This window comes from Serinus canaria, chromosome 5 (assembly GCF_022539315.1).
Source record: "Serinus canaria isolate serCan28SL12 chromosome 5, serCan2020, whole genome shotgun sequence".
Classification (NCBI taxonomy): Eukaryota; Metazoa; Chordata; class Aves; order Passeriformes; family Fringillidae; genus Serinus; species Serinus canaria.
This window is the reverse complement of record NC_066319.1, coordinates 26,783,064-26,803,826: the sequence shown is the minus strand read 5'-3', so window position 1 is coordinate 26,803,826 and position 20,763 is coordinate 26,783,064. Positions and strand designations below refer to the sequence as shown.

General features: G+C 38.8%; 1 protein-coding gene across 16 annotated transcripts in view; it reads right to left on the bottom strand.

Moving 5' to 3' along the window:
* The window catches only part of NUMB (NUMB endocytic adaptor protein), a 98,843-nt gene that overhangs the window by 3,243 nt on the left and 74,837 nt on the right, over positions 1-20,763 (bottom strand). For 6 of the 16 annotated variants that reach the window (XM_050975125.1, XM_050975124.1, XM_050975123.1 and 3 more), the window contains 7 exons: positions 19,387-19,461; positions 14,176-14,253; positions 8,772-8,846; positions 6,750-6,890; positions 5,090-5,291; positions 2,600-2,902; positions 683-832 (listed from right to left, as the gene is read on the bottom strand). In XM_050975125.1, the coding sequence (XP_050831082.1) occupies positions 683-832; positions 2,600-2,902; positions 5,090-5,291; positions 6,750-6,890; positions 8,772-8,846; positions 14,176-14,253; positions 19,387-19,461 (1,024 nt within the window). Of the gene's footprint in view, positions 1-682; positions 833-2,599; positions 2,903-5,089; positions 5,292-6,749; positions 6,891-8,771; positions 8,847-14,175; positions 14,254-18,428; positions 18,754-19,386; positions 19,462-20,763 lie in introns of those variants that run through there. The other 10 variants (XM_050975137.1, XM_050975129.1, XM_050975135.1 and 7 more) reach the window with 5 other exon arrangements.

Here is a 20,763-nt window from a genome sequence, read left to right as displayed (position 1 = left end):
ACAGGCAATACAGGGTAGTAAATTTCATTTCACCAAGCCAACACTTGTTAAAAGAATCATGGGATGGTGGATTTTGATGTCCGTTAGGAGGCCTTGAGTTCTGATGACTGACTGAAGTTAAATTTGTTGTTTCTATAAGGAAGAGATATGGCTCACCAGTAGTTATTGTACAGTTAATTTTATATTAAAAAGAACAACACTTTGTAGATACAAAGCAACAATAACTACATTTAACATGGGGAGGTTCTTTTTTCACACAACTTCTATAAAAGCATAGCAGTGAAATGAATACCAATGGCTGCTATGAGTTCTATAGCTGGCATTTTTCCACACCTTATCTAAGAATTTGTGTAAAAAACAGAAATCGCGGTGGCACAAAATCCCTTCCCTTGTGAGATTTGGTTCCTATGACACACTCCTATGCAGTTCAGGAGGCAGAATGATAAAATAGCCATTACCTCAAAGCCAGTTCCTTTTAGAGGTAACTATCGTGTGGTAGGTGCATGAACTTATTGTTAAAAACAAAACCACAGAAAAATTAAACAGACAAGATGAATAAAGCAGGATGCATTCACCCAAAATACTGGTAACAGGACTTGCACAAGAAATTAGGACCATGTGTTACTAGAAAGCAACATTATGTGCATTCAAGCCTCATCCAGCACCCAAAGAAATCACAAACCTTGAAAGGCAGGAGACTGTGGTGCAACTACTGTCACTGGTTTTGTCATGGGGGCCGAAGAGAAAGGATCTTCTGATGGTGTGCTGAAAGCACTGGTGATCTGAGAGCACAGGGCACTAATGCTGTCTGTTTCCCCTTCTACCTCTGGGACTAAAATGTAAACAGAATTCATTAAATTGAAAGTTTCAAGGATACAGAAACAATTTACAACTACCAATGTGAAATTAAAATATAATTAGTTCCCTTATGTTCTTGCTACTGACTTGCATGACAGCTTTTTTTTTTTTACATTAGTGTTGAAGATCTGGTCTGAAATACAACACCACATTAACATAATTTGTGATTAAGTCAAGAGGGCAAGGAGATCGCTGTTCCAGATTTAAAGGATGCTGGTATCAGAAAATAAGAAGGATTTTCTACAGTTTAAGTAGAGATCTAAATCTTCAGTATTAAAGTACTAAACTTCTCAAGGGTTTGGCTCTAAGATTTGGCATTCTGTGAAATGAAAATACTTATGATAGATTTAAGTGTTCCAACAACATACTTGTGCAGTAACTAGATGAACTTTAAATGTACTGACAGCAATGCACAGTGGCAAGTTCAGTCTAGAGTTGGTGTTGATTGTTCCAGTTCAGTGGTAGCTGAAATCCCCAGTTCCTGTGCTAGAATCATACAAGCAAAAGCTGAATGCTCAGATAAAATGGATGCTCAGTTTTAAACGAAGCATCAGAAACATGTGGATAATGCAACATCTGGAGTAAAGCTGCCAGCGTACCAGATGTTCTCATTATTACTAATGGCAGTGTTTTCCAAAAGTACCAATCATCAGTCCGTCGTTGCACAGAACTGACATGAGCAGGCATAATCAAGCACAAAATAGTGTAAGAAACATAAATATCTGCACACAACATGCACCAGATCTAAAATTCAGGGGGAGGCATGCCCAAAAATTGATTATTTGAGGGATATTCCAATACAGTGCATGCAGTGGGACGGTAAGCAGCACTGGCAGTGGCATTTATGGGAACATGCATCAGAAATGTTCTGAATCATGAAAAATTGAGATTGTGGTGTGCTCAGTGACTATCACTACTGAGCAGTGCACTGCTGCTGTAAAACTGATCGTCTCAGTGCTGGTCTTCAAGCACAGGTCACTAAACAAGGATTATGAAAGAAGTCAGACTAAGTATTTTTGTTTGGTTTGTCTTTGCCACGCTAATTTTTACTTCAAAGCTTAGAACCCTAAAACCAGCTCTGTTGCCAACTGAGAGTATAGCTGGCCAGAAGGATAACTCCTAGCTAAGGGAACTCAAGGACATTATGCAACGTAATGAGCACCCAGGAGTTTATGTTGGGATGACTTTTAGAAAACCCCACTATCATCATGTGAAAACGGTACCACGTAATATTGATACAGCCAGCTGTACCACCTAAACAGGTAGATTCTCTTAATGAAATGTGAAAAGCAATTTCATTGCTCTCAAAAGAATTCAGACAGGCAGAAGGACGGACTACAGAAGGGCATCACATGATCCCAAGACAAGTGGTTAAGGCCTTGAAGGGATTTGTGTCTCAGGATGCCCTGACAGTAAGTGGAAGAACTGGTTCAGTGACTCAGAGAGAAGAGCCAAACCTACTAATTCACCAACACCCATTCCTGGAACACTTCAAGCTGTGCTCTAGTACTTCAGATAGCAATTAGAACTGTTTTGTGCATGTGAACCCCACATTTGAAATTCTTGCCTATTCCTAAAGCAGAAATTTTCTGACATGGTGATGTTTGTTCATGATAAATGATCAACATGAGGCAGGAAGAAGGATTTACTAGAAAATAATGAGTTACTTGAAACCACAGAGAAAGGAAAGGGGAAGGCAAAGGATTTAAGGCAATGTTTCACTGGAACCATTTGGTTTTACCTGAGTTTTTCATGGGGAAATCAGTCTTCCTTTGCACTGTTGAAGGCAGCTCGTTTATTCGCAAAGACAACTGGCGCTTAAAAGGAGACATCTTTTGGCTCAGGGCAGGGAAGCCCCTGAAAGAGCCTTGCCTGGCAAGCTGCTCTATGGGGGCGTGCCGCCGTGGGATAGCGTGGGGGTTGCTCATTTCTTTATCCAGAGAGGCAGCAACTTCAGCAGTAGGAGAGGTTGGTGAGCCAGAAGAGGGGGCAGTATTGTTTGGTGCAGCACCTGGTGCTACTGTTTTCACTTCTGTTTCAACTGCTGGAGGAAACAGGGTGAGGTTAGAAGAGTAAAGCAAAGTACTGTTTAGCTGCCTACCTACCAAAGTACTGTTTAGCTACCTGTACTCCCATTTGTTTTGGAAAGAGAAACTGCAGGAATTTGCATAACTAGTACTCTTGCAAACGAGGTTCTAATAGCACAGCAGAAACACAATTTCTGTGTACCTCCACTGTCTTCACATCACCTGACACATACCAAAGCCCCATAGCTTTCTAAGGCAAGCCACTCCCTAGAAAGAATAGTCTTACATCTGTAGTCTTTCTAGCTGCTCCTAAGATCCCAGCTCTAGAAATACTTGCAATTCATTTATGGTTAAGACTGAAAAATGTATTGTGCATTTGAGACCTTTACTTTGCCTCACACAGAACCATGGACAAATATTACTACCAAGTGTATTAAGTGATTTAGAGCACCACAACTTAGCAGCAGCAGGGAACAGAATGCAGGTCCAGAACTCTCTTTTAAAAACCACCCTCCCAGCCCTGCAGAATTAGCAGCAGCAGCCAAACACACTGCACAAGCTTTAGCAGGCCAAAGGTAGCAGCAGCACTTGACAGGCTGGGCTGCAGCTCTCAGCTCCTCCAGGAAATACATCACAGGTAGAGGGGAATGTGCTGCAAGGCAGATTCAGCCTCTGAGCTGACAGGCCTTGCTAACACCAAACACATTAGCAAGAAGGTCCTGGGTCACTCCTGTACTGAATTTAGCTGCTATCTTACTACTCAATCATGAGTTAGTTGCAGTGGAAGCTCCTCCAACCTAAAGTCAGCTGCTTCATTTTGCAAGGCTTTGCATAGCACCACAATGCTCCTGTCAGACACGCCTAATGGCAGAAATGTAGGATTAAGATTTGTTTAAATCATGACACTTATGATTAGAATTGCAATGGGGAGATTTTTCCACCTCTAGAAAAACTCTTTCTCACTCATAAATGAATTGGCTTTGGGGGCAACAAACACAGCTCCATCGACATAGAAGGACAAAAGGAAATCTAACTATCCTGCTGTGAACTCTCATTTTACCTACACTGTTTTCCAAATATTTTAGAAAAAGAAATGACTTTTTTTGACACATCAGCAGAATAACTAAAAGTCTGGTAAAGAGAGGAGTCAGACTAGAGATTTCTGAGGAGCTGGAATGGTAGGAGGAACTAATTATGTTGTCTTGTAAGCTTCAGTACCCATGAGTTGCAGCTGCTCATTCAAGTGAAACTTTTCTAATCAGTCTTTCTTGGAATGGATTTCACACACCTTCATTGAGTCAAGACTTTGACTCATGCCCTCAAGTAACAAAGGCCTTGTGTTTAAGCTTCATTTAGCACATTCTGAAACTAACGTATGGAAACAAGCAGATGGATGATGAAAACGAAGATTAAAGTTTTACAATCAAGGGGCAGCATAAAACTTGCTGTGAAATCCTCTGAAACAAAAGTCTGACTTTGCTGTGAAGCAGGTTATAAACAGTATTTATAATTCTTTATTTTTTGTTAGCTGTAGAACTCCAGGCTTTGTAATAAAACTTGAGTAAGAAGTTCTACTTTCACCTAATTTCAGAACACTTTATCTCCTCTCAAATCAGTTAGTCACTAATTTTGAATGTAAGTAATAGTCTAACACCTGTGTGTTTTATGGAGAGGGAGTGGATATTATGGATTTTTTTTGGAAAGCACTCTGTAATTGATCTGTTCTTCCCCCATGCAGTACAGCTGTATACATACACTCTGTAACCTGCCTTAAAAATCAAGATAAAAATACATTCTTTCTAAGAATGTATATCATTTTTGGTTCATTTCCCACAAGGATTAGACTACATAAATGATTACTTTGTGTCTGGCAAGCTTTCTGTATTTTTTTAACAATTTTCTAATAAGGACTTTTAGTATGGTACCTACCGTGTTCTCTGCCATAAAGCAGCCTGACAAAACAAAGGAGAAGCAGCTTTCACATATGAAGCAACCTGCACCTTTTCTGGAAGGCTGGGGAAATACTGAGTGAATTTGGAAGCATTTTCCATCTTGTGAACTGACAAGGGTTTGGGAATACGATTAGAACACAGTAAGGTTTAAGAGAGGGAATGCTGAAAGGACGTTGTTCAGCTTCAATCCTCGCAGAGGCCTCAGTGCTGGTTCTGCCCACTGCAGATGATTGTTTAAATTGCATCCCGTACCTTTAGCATCCGGCATCTGTCTCATAATTTCCTCTCTCTCTGCTTGCTCAGTAGCTGTAGTGACCCTGAATGACCCCTCTCTAGTGAATGTGGTTCTGCTGGCATCAAAGGTGGCAGTCACTCCACACTCCTTCTCTCGCTTCTGCTTTCGCTCCAGGCACGCCGCAAATGCACAGCCCACGGCGTGACTCAACCTTTCCCCCTGCACAAGACAGCATTGCATCACACAGTGACTGAACAGAAACACTCATGTGCTTCGAGCAGCACAAACCAAAACCTGCCTTTACAGAGCAAATCGAATTAAGCCATTAAAGAAAACTATTTTAATTGTATTTCAGCCTTAAACCTGGCGCATAAAGACTACCAGCTACTAATGCACAAGCCATGTTCAAGAAGGCCACCCAGGAATGAATGAGATTGTTGCATGATCTGTTTAGTTCAACTGCTAGTAAGATGCCAGTGCAATAACGTGCATGTGCCTGCACAGATCCCTTGTCTCTAGATACATCTGTGCACACGGAAACTCTCATGAAGTTGTCTTAAGGTATAAGTCCTAAAGCACAGGTAAGTGCTATTCTTGGAGAAAGTTTACAGGGGGCTCAGGGAGACTCCACTCTTGTGTGCACCTGTGAAAGTTAAAAGTACAGTAGCAACTACTCACATCTCTTAATAGTCCTGACCAAATGCACACATTAGATTTAGGAGTGCCTAATGAGTTCCATTATTCACTAGGTCAAAAGAATCCACTATCCAATAACTGTAAAAAGGAAATTCAAGTCGGAGAAAATCCAGCAACCCAGCTGATACAGTTGCTACGTTGAATCAGAGGCACTATTGCTACCAGTAGCTCAACTCATCATCAGTAAGTGAATTGACCTGTTATTCACAGATGAAAACAGAAATGTCCCAGCTTTAATATAAGTAGTTTTACTGGGAATTTATGACTTCATTGTTTAAAGAAAAATCATAAATTATCAAGCACCATTGCTCTGAACGTGCAGCTCTGGGGAGTTCACGCAGTGAATTTGCATGAGGTTTCAAGCACTTTGTACAATATAGCCAGGATTCAACAAACAGCAGAAAGAAGAAAAGGTCAGATCAGGGAATTAAATAACTTACCTAAGTCTACACAGCAAGAAACTGATTGTAAACCTACTCAAAATATTGTTGTTACTCAGAAGCAAATAGAATGCTAATTTAATTCAGTTTAGCTCCATTTCTTAACATTCAGATGACTTTTCATTCAAGATAACACTCATGTACAAGACACTGCATTCACAACCAGTCTGTATTTACTCACTATGATTTTATCCTGGAAAAAAACTGTCATTGCTGTTTCAGTTTTTGGCTGTAAACATTTTCAAATGAGAAAATTTTCTGTCTATTCTTAGAAGAGTAGTTCTCTTCTGCTGGAGATTATCTGAGGCTGACTGCACTCCTTTTACACACAGGCTGAGCAGCATTTCTCTCCATAAGACAGCATGACAGACGGATGGCAAATATTTCAGATACAGGGAATTAGAATTAAAATAATTTACAAAGACTAAGTAATATCTCAGCTGGCGTCACAACATACTGCACTATTCCAGGTACTCAAATTCCTGCCCTTTACTTCTAGCTAAGAGCTGGGAGAGCTGGCCACACACCCTACTGAACTCACCGTGTCCTTCACAGCCATGAAGCAGTGGCAGATCCAGCGCCTCGTTGTGCCATCTCGGCAGATGTAGGAGAACGCCCGGTCAAAGTTCCTGTCTGGTGCGCAGAAAGAAACCTTCTCTATCGTCTGATCAACTATAAGATCCTAGAGGGAAAAAATCCCCCCCACCATGAAAGAAATGTGAGGAAATATGGCCAAACAATTGAACAAGTCATTGTCAGGTGTAACTGCACAAAAATGAGTTATACTAAAAAGGAGATAACCTGATGTGGGTTCAATTATTTGTCATCAGTCATCATTCAAAATCTGTTCCCAGTACGAAACAAAAAGAAGAGATGACGTTGTCCACCACCCACCTTTGGGAGAGGTGTGCTAAGGCACCACTTAAGAATTTAGGGACCCAGTGAATTCCTATGACCTGTCTTCTAGACTATGGAGGCATGTGTTATTTTATTTTTATAGCAGCTCCATAGTCTTGCAACCAGAAAGTCTTCACTGTGGTTCAAACACAATGCTGAAACTTGGGGGAGAGGTCTGCAAGAGTGAAAAGTCTTGCAGCTGCTACACAAAGAGCAAAACTCATCTCCCAGTCAGCTAAGCAGAAATGCAAGAGAAAGCACCAGCAGCACTGGTAGCACCAAACGCTCCCTATTTAATCCCACAGATGGGAGAAGCATTTCTAAAAAGGAGATAGTACAGTTAAAGATTATGCCACCCTCATTAAAATTTAGTTTTTAAATATTTTTTTTCCAAATTATTTCATTTGCTTGGTGACTAGTACTTGGCACCTCTGCTGATGTATTCAACCACCAGGAGGCAATAGTTTATTTTCTTTTTAAATCCTATACTTTTTAATTATCTCCAGAGTCTCACAACCTATTAAAAATCAATTTGAAACTATTACACATATGCAGCACCATTTCTAAAAATAATGTATTATTACTTTTACATGAGGCAATCAGTAGAGTGAATTCATTCACATCAGTATGTTTGTATCAGAAAGTGAATTCTTGAGAGACTGCAACTTCAGCTCTGATAAGCCATACCACTGCAGCAGCCCTGGGGAAGTCTAACCACAAGCAGATATTTGACAGGCAGTTGCACTCCAGAGGGATAAGAATTACATCTGCCTCTCAGTGTTGGCTTGGAAAAATCATCTTTTAGGTAGACCAAAGTAAGAGTCAATTGATATGAACATAAAATAAACTATTTCAGACTGACAAAAGTCAAAACTGTTCTCATAGCCATGCCATCTTTTAAAATTCTAGTGCACTTGTAAGCTTAAAGCCCTTATTTCTAATTGTCTACATCTGTATAAAACCAAGAATAATTTGCTCTTACTTGGACACATGTGCCTTGGTGGTACAACATGGGCTAATAAATAATAAAAAATTGTAATTTCACAATAAAAATGTAAAACAATCTTGAATCATGCCACAAATATATTAGTTTTCCACTTCAGACCAACATCTTTGCTATTAAAATTATTAAATTTGATATATGCCATTACTATTTAGTTTGAGTCTGAAGCTACAATCTCCCTATTTAATTTACTCTCTTCATTACATTTTTGGAAGCTCTTGTTCATTCAGATCCATTCTAGGATTTGGATGCACTGAAAATGATATTGATTAAAACATATATGAGAGCTGGCTTATGCATTGCTATTGCAACCTATTGCAGTGGTGCAGAGCGAAGTCCAGGGACTCTTCAAGTTCACTGCCAAGAGAACTCATCAGGAAAACCAAGGCTTGTTGCAGTAAATGCAACAAAAAATATTTCAAGCTTGTGCTACATCTCCCACTTTTTACAAAACGTGTCTTGAGAGTAGTGTGGAATTTACTGGGAAAAAAATTAGAAGGTGTACATTTGTTTACAAAAGAAGAAATTACTAAACTAAACTACACACTTCAGTCTTCCTTTCAAATACCAACGTTTGCAGTAACAAAGATTGCTGTCCATTTAAAGATATAGCACATATATTATTATAGAGAGATTTAAAACTTTTGCCCAGGGAAATCTAACCTTTGTTTTTTCATCTACAACTCGGAGTCCATCCGCTGAAACCCACAGGACTGCTTTGACGGCTTTCTTCCCAGACTTTCAAGAAAAGAAAAAAAAGGGAAAGAAAACAAAAGAAAACAAAACATTTTTATGCCAACAGCCAATTGCCTCCCACTTCCCCTCTCCAAGAACTATAACATTAAGTGTAGATGAAGTCCATGGTCAGTAGGGTGCCCAAAGCTCAATCCAAGTTGCAAAACATTAAGAGAACCAAGCCAAAGCCAGTATTTCAGAAACAGCACGTCGTGGGGATGGGGAGAGGGCACAGGACAGGTGAGGCAGAAATAAGGTGTACATCCACTGACAGTAAAGATTTCAAGACTGACCAAGTGGGTGAAGAATTCCACTAGAGTCAGAAGACACTCATTCATAAGGAGTTACACCACAGGTAGCTTCTTCAGCACAAGTTCAAATATAGGAAAATTCTTACCTGATACTTCCATCAGCCCTACCCTCTGTCCCAATAGTCCCATGGTAGAATCATGGCATACCCTTAAAGCAGTGTTAAAAGCACCCTAAAATCATCAGTTACTGTGTAGCTTATTAAGCTCATAAGCTTAATGCTAAGATCAATCACCCAAACATGTTTCACCAATTTATTAAGACCTAAATGTCTTATCTTGGGAGACACATATAAAAACAGGACTTCTTAACCCTTGGGTGTGTATCTGGAAAAGCAGTGGTGTGTGGCAGGCGGGTGCAGCAGAGAGCGGTCTGGCTTCTATCCAAAACCTGACTGTGGGAACTTTCAGCTGCCGCAAGCTGAGGCTAAGTAAAAGCGGGAAACACAGGAAGGCTTCAGGAGCCATTTAAACTACAGATTCTTTCCAGGCTGTTTACTTTTCAAGGCAAAGCTACAGAAAACAGTCCAAACACAATATTCTTCTGAAGCTAATTCATTGAAAAGAAAATAGGTCAGCATAATTTTACTGGTTGCTACAGTGAACTACTGCTAGAAAACTACTACAGTTTCTTTTAGCCTGTCACTTTAATTCACAATCCCCCTACTTTAGCCAATTATTAAAATATTCTCTTCATGTGTTTTGAAGCACTGGGTTTACACAGTTTGTGGCTGCTAATGGCACCCACCAGAAGCCACTGCAGGGAGTGAAGAAAGCAACAACGGGGGAAAAGAAAAAAAAGACGAAGGGGTTTCAGCTAGCGGCTTCAAACTAGAATTGAAACTATTTGTAATTTTTTAATAGTTTATTGTGGATGTATATACTTTATATTCTTACAGCAAGTAATGGAACAAGAATACATTCTGGCATAGGCTACTGCATGTTCCAAGTCTGCAATACCAATTTTAACACTGTAAGAATGAAATATCTTGGAGTGAAAACTCTCCAATTATATCACATTGGTTTCATTCTCAGAGAAAGCAGCAAGTGTGAACAAAATGGTGCTGGCAGAACTTCTGTTTGTTTTTTGGGGAGGAACTATCTGTCCCAATTTTGGAAGCAGCAATGACATCCTGAGCATTTTCAAAAAGCTTGGTAGGAACAGAGAACAGCACTGACTTGCACAGAAGAGCATTTAAAGAAAAAAAGAGAGAAAATAAGCACAGTATGAAAGCAAGCTACAGAGAAGTGCTTGCAGAAGCAAGTTTCTAAGTGACCATCCATCTTGTCGGATACCCCAGAGAATGTTTAATTTAGATTCTGGAATACCTAATGGAAAGAGTGCAATTTACAATAGAAGATACACTTAAATTTACCATCATGTGTGTTAGAAAATATTGCAGCATATAAAAATTACTTCTAATATTTTGTTTTAAAAGGCAGTAGCAATACCCACAAAATATAGTCTGTATTTTCAATGCTCAGCTAGCTTCCACAGCCTGAAAGTCCCTATTAATTCCAAAACAAATGGTCTGTCTCCTCGAACTGTTTTAAAAAGAGTATCAGTTGTTTATAAGCCATAAGTCTTAAAAATCTTTATTTCAAGCAAATACAAACAATGAAGAGAAGATAATGCCTGCAGGTAACTGTTTTGTTTAGACTGCCATCATTAGATTAAGAGATACACATCTTTCCCCAGCAAACAATAAAAACGTTGTCCCTACAGAAACTGTGGACAGTTCCTGGAGTTTGTATTAAAGCCAAGTTTAACTGAGCTGGGTACTTCATAAAGCAATGCTGATCTTCAGCGGAGCTACTCCTCACTTGCTATTTTACCAAATGAGGATTTAGAAATAGTTAACACATGAACTTCATCTTTCTCAGAATAAAATGAGCAGGCTGAAGAGCTTCCTAAGCCCTCTTTTCCCACTGAAACATTAGGTTCCACATGCAAGATAACCAAAGAGTTTGCTACACTAAGAAAAAAAGAAAATCACTTTTATCTCCCAATTCCTTCTTCTATATTTATGGTGGATGCAGTGCTTTGAAAGGGCTTATCCTTAGAGTCTATACCCCAAACCCACTGCTACTACTGCTGGACAATGAATGATTTTCTGAATTCTCAGCTTATCTGTGCCTACCAGTGGTGTTTAAAGGAACATATTCCTCCAATTCAGTTCCTACTGGACACACAAACCAAAGTACTACTCCACTCTGGGCAGGTATGCCAAGTAAATTGTGATTACAGAGCAGATAGGAGCATTTGCACTCTTGGCACATACTGACAAAGAACAGAGCAGCTGCAAGATACTGCATGGGAAGTGAACTCCAACACAGGATCACAGCTTGTGTAACAAATGCTGGGAGGTACAGGCAACTCCTGTTTAAAGCAAGTGGCCAATATCCACTGGAACAGGACGCTTTGAAATCTTGCTGCCAAGGGACTCACCTAGATATTCAGATCTGTAGCTTGTCTTTATATTCTACTGCTTTTAGATGACAGCACTGCCTGAGGAAAGCCACATGTGGCATCGACTCCTGGGAGCCTGATTTGCCAGTGCTGAGTCAGCACCCCTAGAAACCTCACTGCTCAGCCCTTCTGGGAAGGTCAGTTATCTGCTCCAGCACCAGAGTCATTATCTGGACTCATTTCAGAGTCCTTAGACACCTACAGGAGGGGAGAAGAGGAGGCTGGAGGACAAAGCAGGTCCATGGCAGGCCAGGCACAAAGAAACCCCACTGACAAACTGGAAGTGCCCTAGAGATGGGCATCAACCCAGCAAAAAGTAGCTGCTTTGATACCTTGCTCTATTGTAATGTGGAAAACAAATTATTAAGGATGCCAGAAGAGAAGTTGGCCAATAATGCATTTTTAAAAATACTTTGTTTCTAGTTTTTCTGCCTATTATATTTTATCCTATCCTGGGACTTGGACACAGCTCTAAGATATACCTGGAGTCTGAGGTATATATAAAGAAAAATTTTCATTTGAGACTCTGTATAACACATTGTGTGATGAGACATACACACATTCCATGGAGGCAAAGCATGACAAAGATCACCAAATCTGTACTGCCACTCATTACAACAGAAAAGTTTTAGTTTAAAAAGGAGCTGCCTAAAAGGCAGCTTGTTTGATAACCACAAAAGCCTATCCTGGACCTATCAACAGACATCAAATTTTTATTTAAAGTTTTAAAAAGGCATTTTCAATACTAATCACTTGAACATTTCCAGAAATAAATGCATCGTATTTACATTTTACAAGGAGAAAAATATGGACAGGGAAAGAGGCAGACATGTCTAGACTGACTTTCTGAAAGCTGCTGGTGTGTTTTAAATAGCTCGGCAGTCTGGAATGTTATATTAATCCCAATGCAAGGCACATGGGGAGAAATTATAGATGAGACAGCCAAAAGATATTAGAGTTATTAGTATTTCTCAATTATTAATAAGTGAACAGCTGTCCCTTTTTCTGCAGATTTCCCTAGATGTGGGCTCGTGTTGTAGGCCAAAGCTGTAATAAAGGTACTGCCACACTGCTACTGTGGGGATATCTAAACACTATGGATTTAAGTGGCTTCAGTGCTAATTAATGAAATTCACAGGCTGAAGTAGAAGTAGGTCCTTCTTTGTCAAAATATTATAGTACAGGAGAAAGGAAATCTAAAATGCTGGACATTGTTAAATATCAGCCAAGATGTAATTGGGAAGATGGCATATTTAATAATTTAAAAAGTCAAAGAAAGATTTTTCCCTAAGTGCTATGCAAATACCTTTACTTTTACATCTTTGCTTTCTTGTGTACCGTAATCGAAGTTAGTACCAACAAGCAGAGAGAAACTAACATAGCTAATCAGATTGAGGTGGGGGCTTTCTGTTAGTTTCCAATTTAGCACTTTGGGTTCCGTCTTTCTAGATTCCAGCTCTAGGATTTGATTTGCACACAGGACTGTTCTCATTAATCCCACAGATCTGCTACCTTCTGTATTTTAACCCCTGATCACCACCACTACACTTTAGATTTGTGCTCTCTGATATCATAGGAAGACACCAAAACTGGAGAAAGAGATGTTCCTGTGTGACATCTATATCTATCTGAGTGAATGGTGATCAGCTGAAAATCTTTATTTACTCCCCAAGTAAAGCCCAAACCAACTCATGACCAGAGAATAACCTGCTTCAAAAGACTTCAGCATGTATATGAACATTACAAGCCTGTTTGTTTCTATTTAAGCAAAGTTTCATTTTATAACAAGATACTTCAGAAGCCATTATCTTAGATTAACTCCATATGAAAGCTGGATTAAAAGGTTTTACAGGAATTTTAAACACAGAGGTAGGAAACAGATGAGAGGTAAAAGACAGCATGATCTTTCTGCCTTGCAGAAAGAAATGTAGGCAGCAGGAACAAAACCACCCAGACACCAGTGCAGCACATTGGGAATAAGGACAGAGCTGCTTCCCTTCTTATCTAAGACACTGTCCTTGTGAAAACAAGAGCAATGATAGAAACTGGAGATTGAGCTGAAATTAGGAAAACATAGTAAGTAAATGCCTGATCTCATCTTTATATGCCTTTGAATTGGAACTGTGCTCAAAAAGGGAAGGTTTAAGAGATGGCACACTGCCTTCTCCCAGTGCTAACATTTGGGTATCAACTCATGCTGCCAGGCAGCTGGGCATGAAGCACTTACACAGCACAGACCTCTACTGTTCTGTAGGCATTTGCCCAAGTGATGTAGGTTGGCACAAGTTTAAGGGTTAAAAAAAAAATTATTTTTTTTTCAGGAACACCAAATCACTTCAGAACACTGGATTTCTAATACAGTCCACAGATATTTAAGTTTCTGTTTATGGTTAGTTTTTAAACCACATTCTTTGATCAAAATATTTCCAAGCCTGTTTTAGAAGCAAATATTCTGAAATGGATTAAGGCATTCTCAACACCCTGATTTTATGGCAGTGCTATACCAGGGATGTAACTCCTTATAGTGCAAGCACAAACAAGGCATTAAACTTACTTTTCCAAAGAAGCCTTTGAAGAACTTCCTTTCCTGGAGGAACAGGGGGGACAAGTCGAGCGCTATTACTGTAGGTAGCTAAAATGTCCCAGGGTTTTCAAACCAACAAGCACACACAAGAATAGGGTTTGGAGGGAAAGGAAGGGGTTTTAAGAGTTATCCATGAGAAGGTGCGACAGGCAAATGTGAAAATAATCCTATGAAAATGCAGATCAAAGGGCACACACACAATTCTAACAAGCTACTGCCCTGAAATTGGTGGAAAGAAGAAAACCTCAGCCCCAATTTCATGCAAAGTGGTTACTTTATTTTCACTCTCCCTTGTTTAGTCCCTTTTGGTTAGGTTATAAACCAAACTTGGCAGCAGACATGGTGGTTAAACAAGTAAAATACTGCACAGGCTCTTGTGAAATGCAAGGTTCTATCTCCAGAATTGCAGTCTAATTTGCTCTGTATTGATCACTCTTCCCCAAAGCTAATGTTCTGTATGTTGGAGAAGCATGTATGGCTGATATAAAGCAGGGGTAAGTACTTTGTTTGTTGCTCTGGCTTACATGCTACTCTTATGCTTCACATCTTATGCAGTCTTCTCTGAAGAACTAGGAATTTCATTGTAACCTTGTGGGAGAACTCAAATACAAATGAGACCTCTTTCTCTAAAGCCTTCCAAGGCTTTATGCAATATTTATACAAATACTAGTTATTCATTCTACAACTCTGAATTTATAGGTTGAACAGCCTTTAAAATCAGCTCAGGCAGGGAGAGACAGGTAAGTGCAAAGATACCAAAGGCTGAACTACAATTTCCTAAATTTCTTCAGGAAAGCAATTATACCGATTGCCCAATTCACATTAAGAAAAAGCCAGCACACAATTTTAAGCATATTTGCATGCAGTTTAGTTTACTAGCTTTGTTTTGTTACCAGACTGTGGAAAGTAAACTACATGAGAGGACACTTCACCAGGCCTGCCGCTCTGCGAGCACAGCCACGTGCTGCTCCGCGTGTGAGGGAAGGCAACATGAAGCACAGAGCTGCTCCTGCTGTCTTTCCAAATCACTTCATTTGTAAGAAAGCTTTGGTATAGCAGTAATGAGGAAGAGGTGGAGAATTGCAGAAGAGACAGGGAGTGTCTCTGTGACAGCCCCTGACCTCACATTTACACTGTGCAATTCCAACCTGCTCATCACTAATACTGTATTAAAGTATTGCCACAAATACCCTGAGGCAGTGTCTGAAGAACTGATTGATAAACAAGGTTCTATTTAAATCAAAGCTATGATTCTGATGCAAGGCAACAAAAGCCAGGAAACACCAAGTTAAGAAGGAAGTGTCCATCTCAGCTTTGCATTTCCTGGCCCTGCTGGTGTGTCCCTCTCTTGCTCCATGTCCTTCCACAGAATGTTTTACCGAGTATCTGTGACATATTTACATCAACTCAGACACTGTATAAAGAACATCTCCAAGTTCAGTCAGCTGAAAAGCTTAAGCACTTTTGGAGGCAGGAACAGTTATGTATTTGGACAGGATATGCTGAATACTAGGAGGGGAACTAATGGATTAATCACAATGTAGTGCACATAATGAGAAGGGGTTGGATGCTGCTGCCAAGTTGAGCGATGACTATTGCATTACACTAAATAACAGCTTTTTAAAGACAGCATAAGCTAAAGAGATTCACCAGAAGCTACCTCATTTTTAGGTGATGGTTAATTTTGCTCTCAGAAAAAAGCTTGTTAAACAAGATAATTTTTTAAAATAAACTAGACAAGGTTAATGGAAAAGGCGTCATGCAAAATGGATTTTAAACAACACTAAGTTAATGTAGTTTAGAGATAACTAATGCATTTTTTAAAATATTAAATTATGTCTCTTTACCTGCTAAAACAAGAACATATATTAAAACAAATGCATAATTTAAAACAAAAAGTGGCAAGTTAGAAACCAATACTACAAGCTAAAGCTGATTTAAAATCAAAATATGACATGAGAGAGTACACTTTTGTCTTTATATGATGTTCCCACGCCTGAGTCAAATACACTTAATAAGGCCCCTAAAGTTACTTTCCAGTTGGCACTGAATATTTTAAATTCAGTGAAATGGTTCTGAAGAAACCATTTAGAGCTTCACGTCCATCTACAAAAATCTTATCAGATATTAAATGCATACAAAGGTAGCAATGTATCTCTACTAAGGAAATAATAATGTAAGCTACATTGGTAATACTCTACTAAGGAAAAATGCAAGTTCTGTTGATAATATAAACCCATGCTAATAATAAACTAATAGCTAAATATGAGGGGTTTTTATCTATTAATGAGACTGCGATGCCATTTCATCAGACAGAAAACTACAGTATTGTTGGTGTGCAGTTTCAGAGCTATAAAACTGTAACAACAGTGTACAGTGTGGATGAGGGATTCTTGAGCTAAAAGTGGCTGCTTGTACTCAGTTGTCAATTAAGCAATGTCTGAATAAAATGCTCACCATCACATGTTTACAAGTTCTGCAAGATGCAGCACTCAAAAACAAATGCACCCATTAAAGGAGCAGGTCATAAAAAAATCCCTGAAAGGTTATTTCCCACAACAGAGACAAAGGTATTTGTTTGCATCTTTCAAAAAGCAAAGCAGTAATTAAACTATTCTTAAGTCAAGATTAACACTGTTCTATATTATTCTTAGCAAATCCCACAAAATCTTTTAAAACCTAGTAGTCAGTCCTATAAAAGAATAGTCTTCAGTTCCTCAAATGAATTGCCAACTGTTGTACAGCAAGAATTATAAGGAAATATATCTATTAGAATAAGAAAAGAGACAGAACTTAATTTTTGGAAGCTACAGGATACAAATATTTTAACAATTCTAATTTTTATTGACTGGATTTATAAAAGCTACACCTTACATGCAGAGAATAAAGTTTAAAATAGCCCACATATACGTCAATGTCATTTAACCACATTAAAAGTGAAGTCCAATTTCCCTTAAGCCAGTCTTTCAGTTTGAGCACTGCAGCTCAAACTTGCAATTCTCTCAAAACCAAGAGAAAGCCCATCAAAATAACTATGTAATGTGAAATCAAGGGATTACCAGAAGAACAAACTGTTTTCTCATCACATTCCTCACATGCTGAGATATCACCCAGTGTTTGGCTTCTGCTAAATTAAGAAAGCCCTGTACAGAACACAGCTTCCAGTAATGGTGATGTCCTAAAGAAAATTCCTCTGGTTTAAAATCCACACACTGGGGGTGAGGGGCAGGGCTTGAATTGCAGTGAGCAGCTCCAAATGGACCTTGCATCTGATAGAGTCTAGTAACTAAAGCACACAAAGTAATTTCAGTAATCTGAATCTTCCTCTTGGGGCACAAAGAGAATTTCACCTCCCTTTTCTCAACTTCCAACACTGACAAAGGAGACAACTAGCAATTTTAAGAGATGCACACTTGTAATTGGTGTACACATAGACATCAAACAGCAGAAGAAATCGAAACTACCTGAAGAAAAATGTTAATTTAAGAGAATGGGTAAATTAATGTCATCCACAATTTGTAATAATGACATAACATAGATTAAGGAAATCTAACTATTTACTTTCAGAAAATGTTGACTAACTGTAAAAGTTAGATATCCAAGTCTGATGTTTGAACCAGTAATTCATGTGATCAAAAATCACAATCTTAGAAATCCAGATTCCAGAAGAAACTGGGTGCTGTGCTTTTACTATGCCTCATTAATTATAAGCTTAGCTACACTTAGCTGGCTCGTGGAATTGTAAACTAGAGAACAGCTACTTCACAGCATAGCTTGCCAGGGAAGAGAATGAAAGCACTGCAGAAAGCAGATACTGCAGTGCTATTGGTGTGCTAACAGAAAGTATACTGAGAAAATCAGAAAAAAATCAGAGACAAAAACGGATGCAATTGATTATGCAGTCAGTACTTGCACCTTTAGGTGCATAAACTAAATCCACAGAACAAAGAAACTCATTTATATTTTGTGTGCCCCTTTTTAATAAAAATCAATCACTAATCACTGCAGAGTGAATGGGAACAGATGGAATGAGGCTTGAACAGGTTACTATACATTAGCTGAGAAAGAAAAGAATGAAAAGACCTGATTTTAATCAGAGCATTAAACCAATTCACAAACTTTACAGCACAACAGAAGGCAGAAAAGATAACCTATAATGCTCTGCTGTGTGCTAGGAAGAAGGGAAAAACAGGTTTAGATGGAAACCATTTGAGCTCTCAGACCTGGTGAGGAAAGGGATGTCCAGTGGCACATATTTTAAACCAGCAGAAGTGCAATAGAAGGGTTTGATGGACTTGTTTGATGGATTTTGTTGACTTGCAAGGATACAAGGGTTTCTTCCAATGAATGCATATGAAGAATGTATGTAGATAAAACATATAAGAGAAGTGATGACAAGGACTGCAGTTCTCTATCTCTATTAAAAATGCAGTTTTTCCATGTCCTTTCTCCTGTGCTTTTCAATGATGTTAAAGCCTCAGTTCCTTGACAGACTGATCACTGCCCTTCTGGAGTTTGCTATTTCCACAGGACTTTGTGGTATTATTTCTGCAGGAAAGAGATGACAAGACCTCTTCAAATGAGCCACAGAAATACAAAGAGCTTTGAACGAGTGCCATTTACAGGAGCAAACGTTCACAAGAAGCCAAACTAAGAGCAGCCCACTTCATGACATGTCAGAATTAGGCAGCCTTCAGGCCACTTTGAGCAGATGCAAGCCAGATTATTTCATGCACAACTACGATGCTGCAGTGCATTAGAAAAAAAAGCATCCTAAAACAACTAATATTTTGTATAATAATGGTGAATTAAGTCACTATTAAAGTGGCAGGCAACAGAGGGAAAGAGAGAGAGGGGGAGAAGAAAAGAGAGAGAGGGAGAAGCTGTTAAAAAACAATGGTTGAAGTCCCATGTGGGTACCAACTTAGCCTGAAAGGTCACAGAGAATTTTTACACATTTGTTTTGCAAATAGTTTCTGCAAGTAGAAAGAACAGTTGTAACTCTCCCTCTCATCATCAGATTAGCACGTCCCCCCAAGAGCAGCAGTGCTCTCAAACCAGCCAACTGTTCTAACATGGGTCAAAAGTTCAGTCTTTAGCTGGAGCAGTGCCCCAAACAGACCTCCTCCAGTAATGCTTACAGCCCCAAAGCCAACGTTTTCATTAAACAAATATACATACAGATTTCAGCCTCTTCACAGCATCTTCACAGATATGCATTCCTCTGGATTCGTCCACTTCGACATGTCCCAAGTACTGCAGGAAAGAGTATGGGGAGAAAAGGTTAATAGCAGCTCCTTAAACTCCTGGGATTTTGATGAACCCAAGCTCTGAATTCATCTCAGTGCAGCTGATGCAATAGACATTACCAGCACTTTGCCAGCCTTCTTTTAAACCTGCATTTGGGGATTTGACTGTGTATCTCTATGGGGGTACCAGCATCAGCAGAAAAGCATAATACAACCAGAAATTTGGAGGAAAAGACAGACTTTCCTTACTCAAGGGAAAATATGTAATTGGAAAGTATTGAAAACTGTGCTTTCCTGCTTATTCATCATGAGCTGTAGTCTTTTTTTTTTTTTACTAGCACAGCATGAAAACCTTACATCAATATAGAGATTATGATGAATAAATAATTTTTGAATAATGATAAGTGTATTTAGTACTGAAAACCAATTACACTACACAGTAAGATGACCAAATATTTTTGCATGGTAATGTCCAAATATGAGAAATTTTCCCACCCCTTTTTCAAAACTGTAAACCAAAATTGTTTCTCTTCATTACAACAACAGGCTGTTATGTGGACACTGACACATTCATCATTCTTACAAAGAGGGGTTAAAAAAAAAAATGTTTTCCACGGATTCATCTTACCAAGCACTACTTAAAAAAACCCCTAGCAACACAACAGTGAATAGAAACGTCAAGCTTCAAAGCCTTTAAATTTATAACCTAGAATAATATTAGTCTATAGAGAAACCAGTTGCAAGAAATATATGTCAAGTGTGTAGTGTTCAGGGTACCATGGATAATTTTACACTCAAACTTTTAGCTTTAATTTTTCCAATTTCCTTGCTTTTTCCAATCATAGTTTTTTTTTGATAGTGAAAGGAAGTGTTCTCTCAGAAAAATTCATATCCTTATTCAAAGTACTTAACTCTTGAAGAAAATCAGAGAAACTATCAAAAACTTTCTGAAGTTTTGTAGTAAGAGCTGTAGGTGAAAGAAACCTTCCCTAACTTACTTGCCATTGTAAGAGTTGTATGCAGTTCAGAATTTAGATTCTAGGCTAGCTAGAGAGTGAATAAGTGGTTTTAAAATATGACAGAAGAAACAATGCTTGTGTCACTTAATACAGTAGTAAACACAAGTTTAAAAACCTATTAAGAAGTTGCACTCTATAACAGACTATTCTGTCATGAGTTATTTGAAATCTCCTAGGGTTTCTTTCATTAATAAGGATACTAGTCTTGGACAAAAAAAAAAAAAATTCACTCACAATACCATATCAAAGCACCCTCAGATTAAGAAATTCAACTATATGGAAAAAATCAA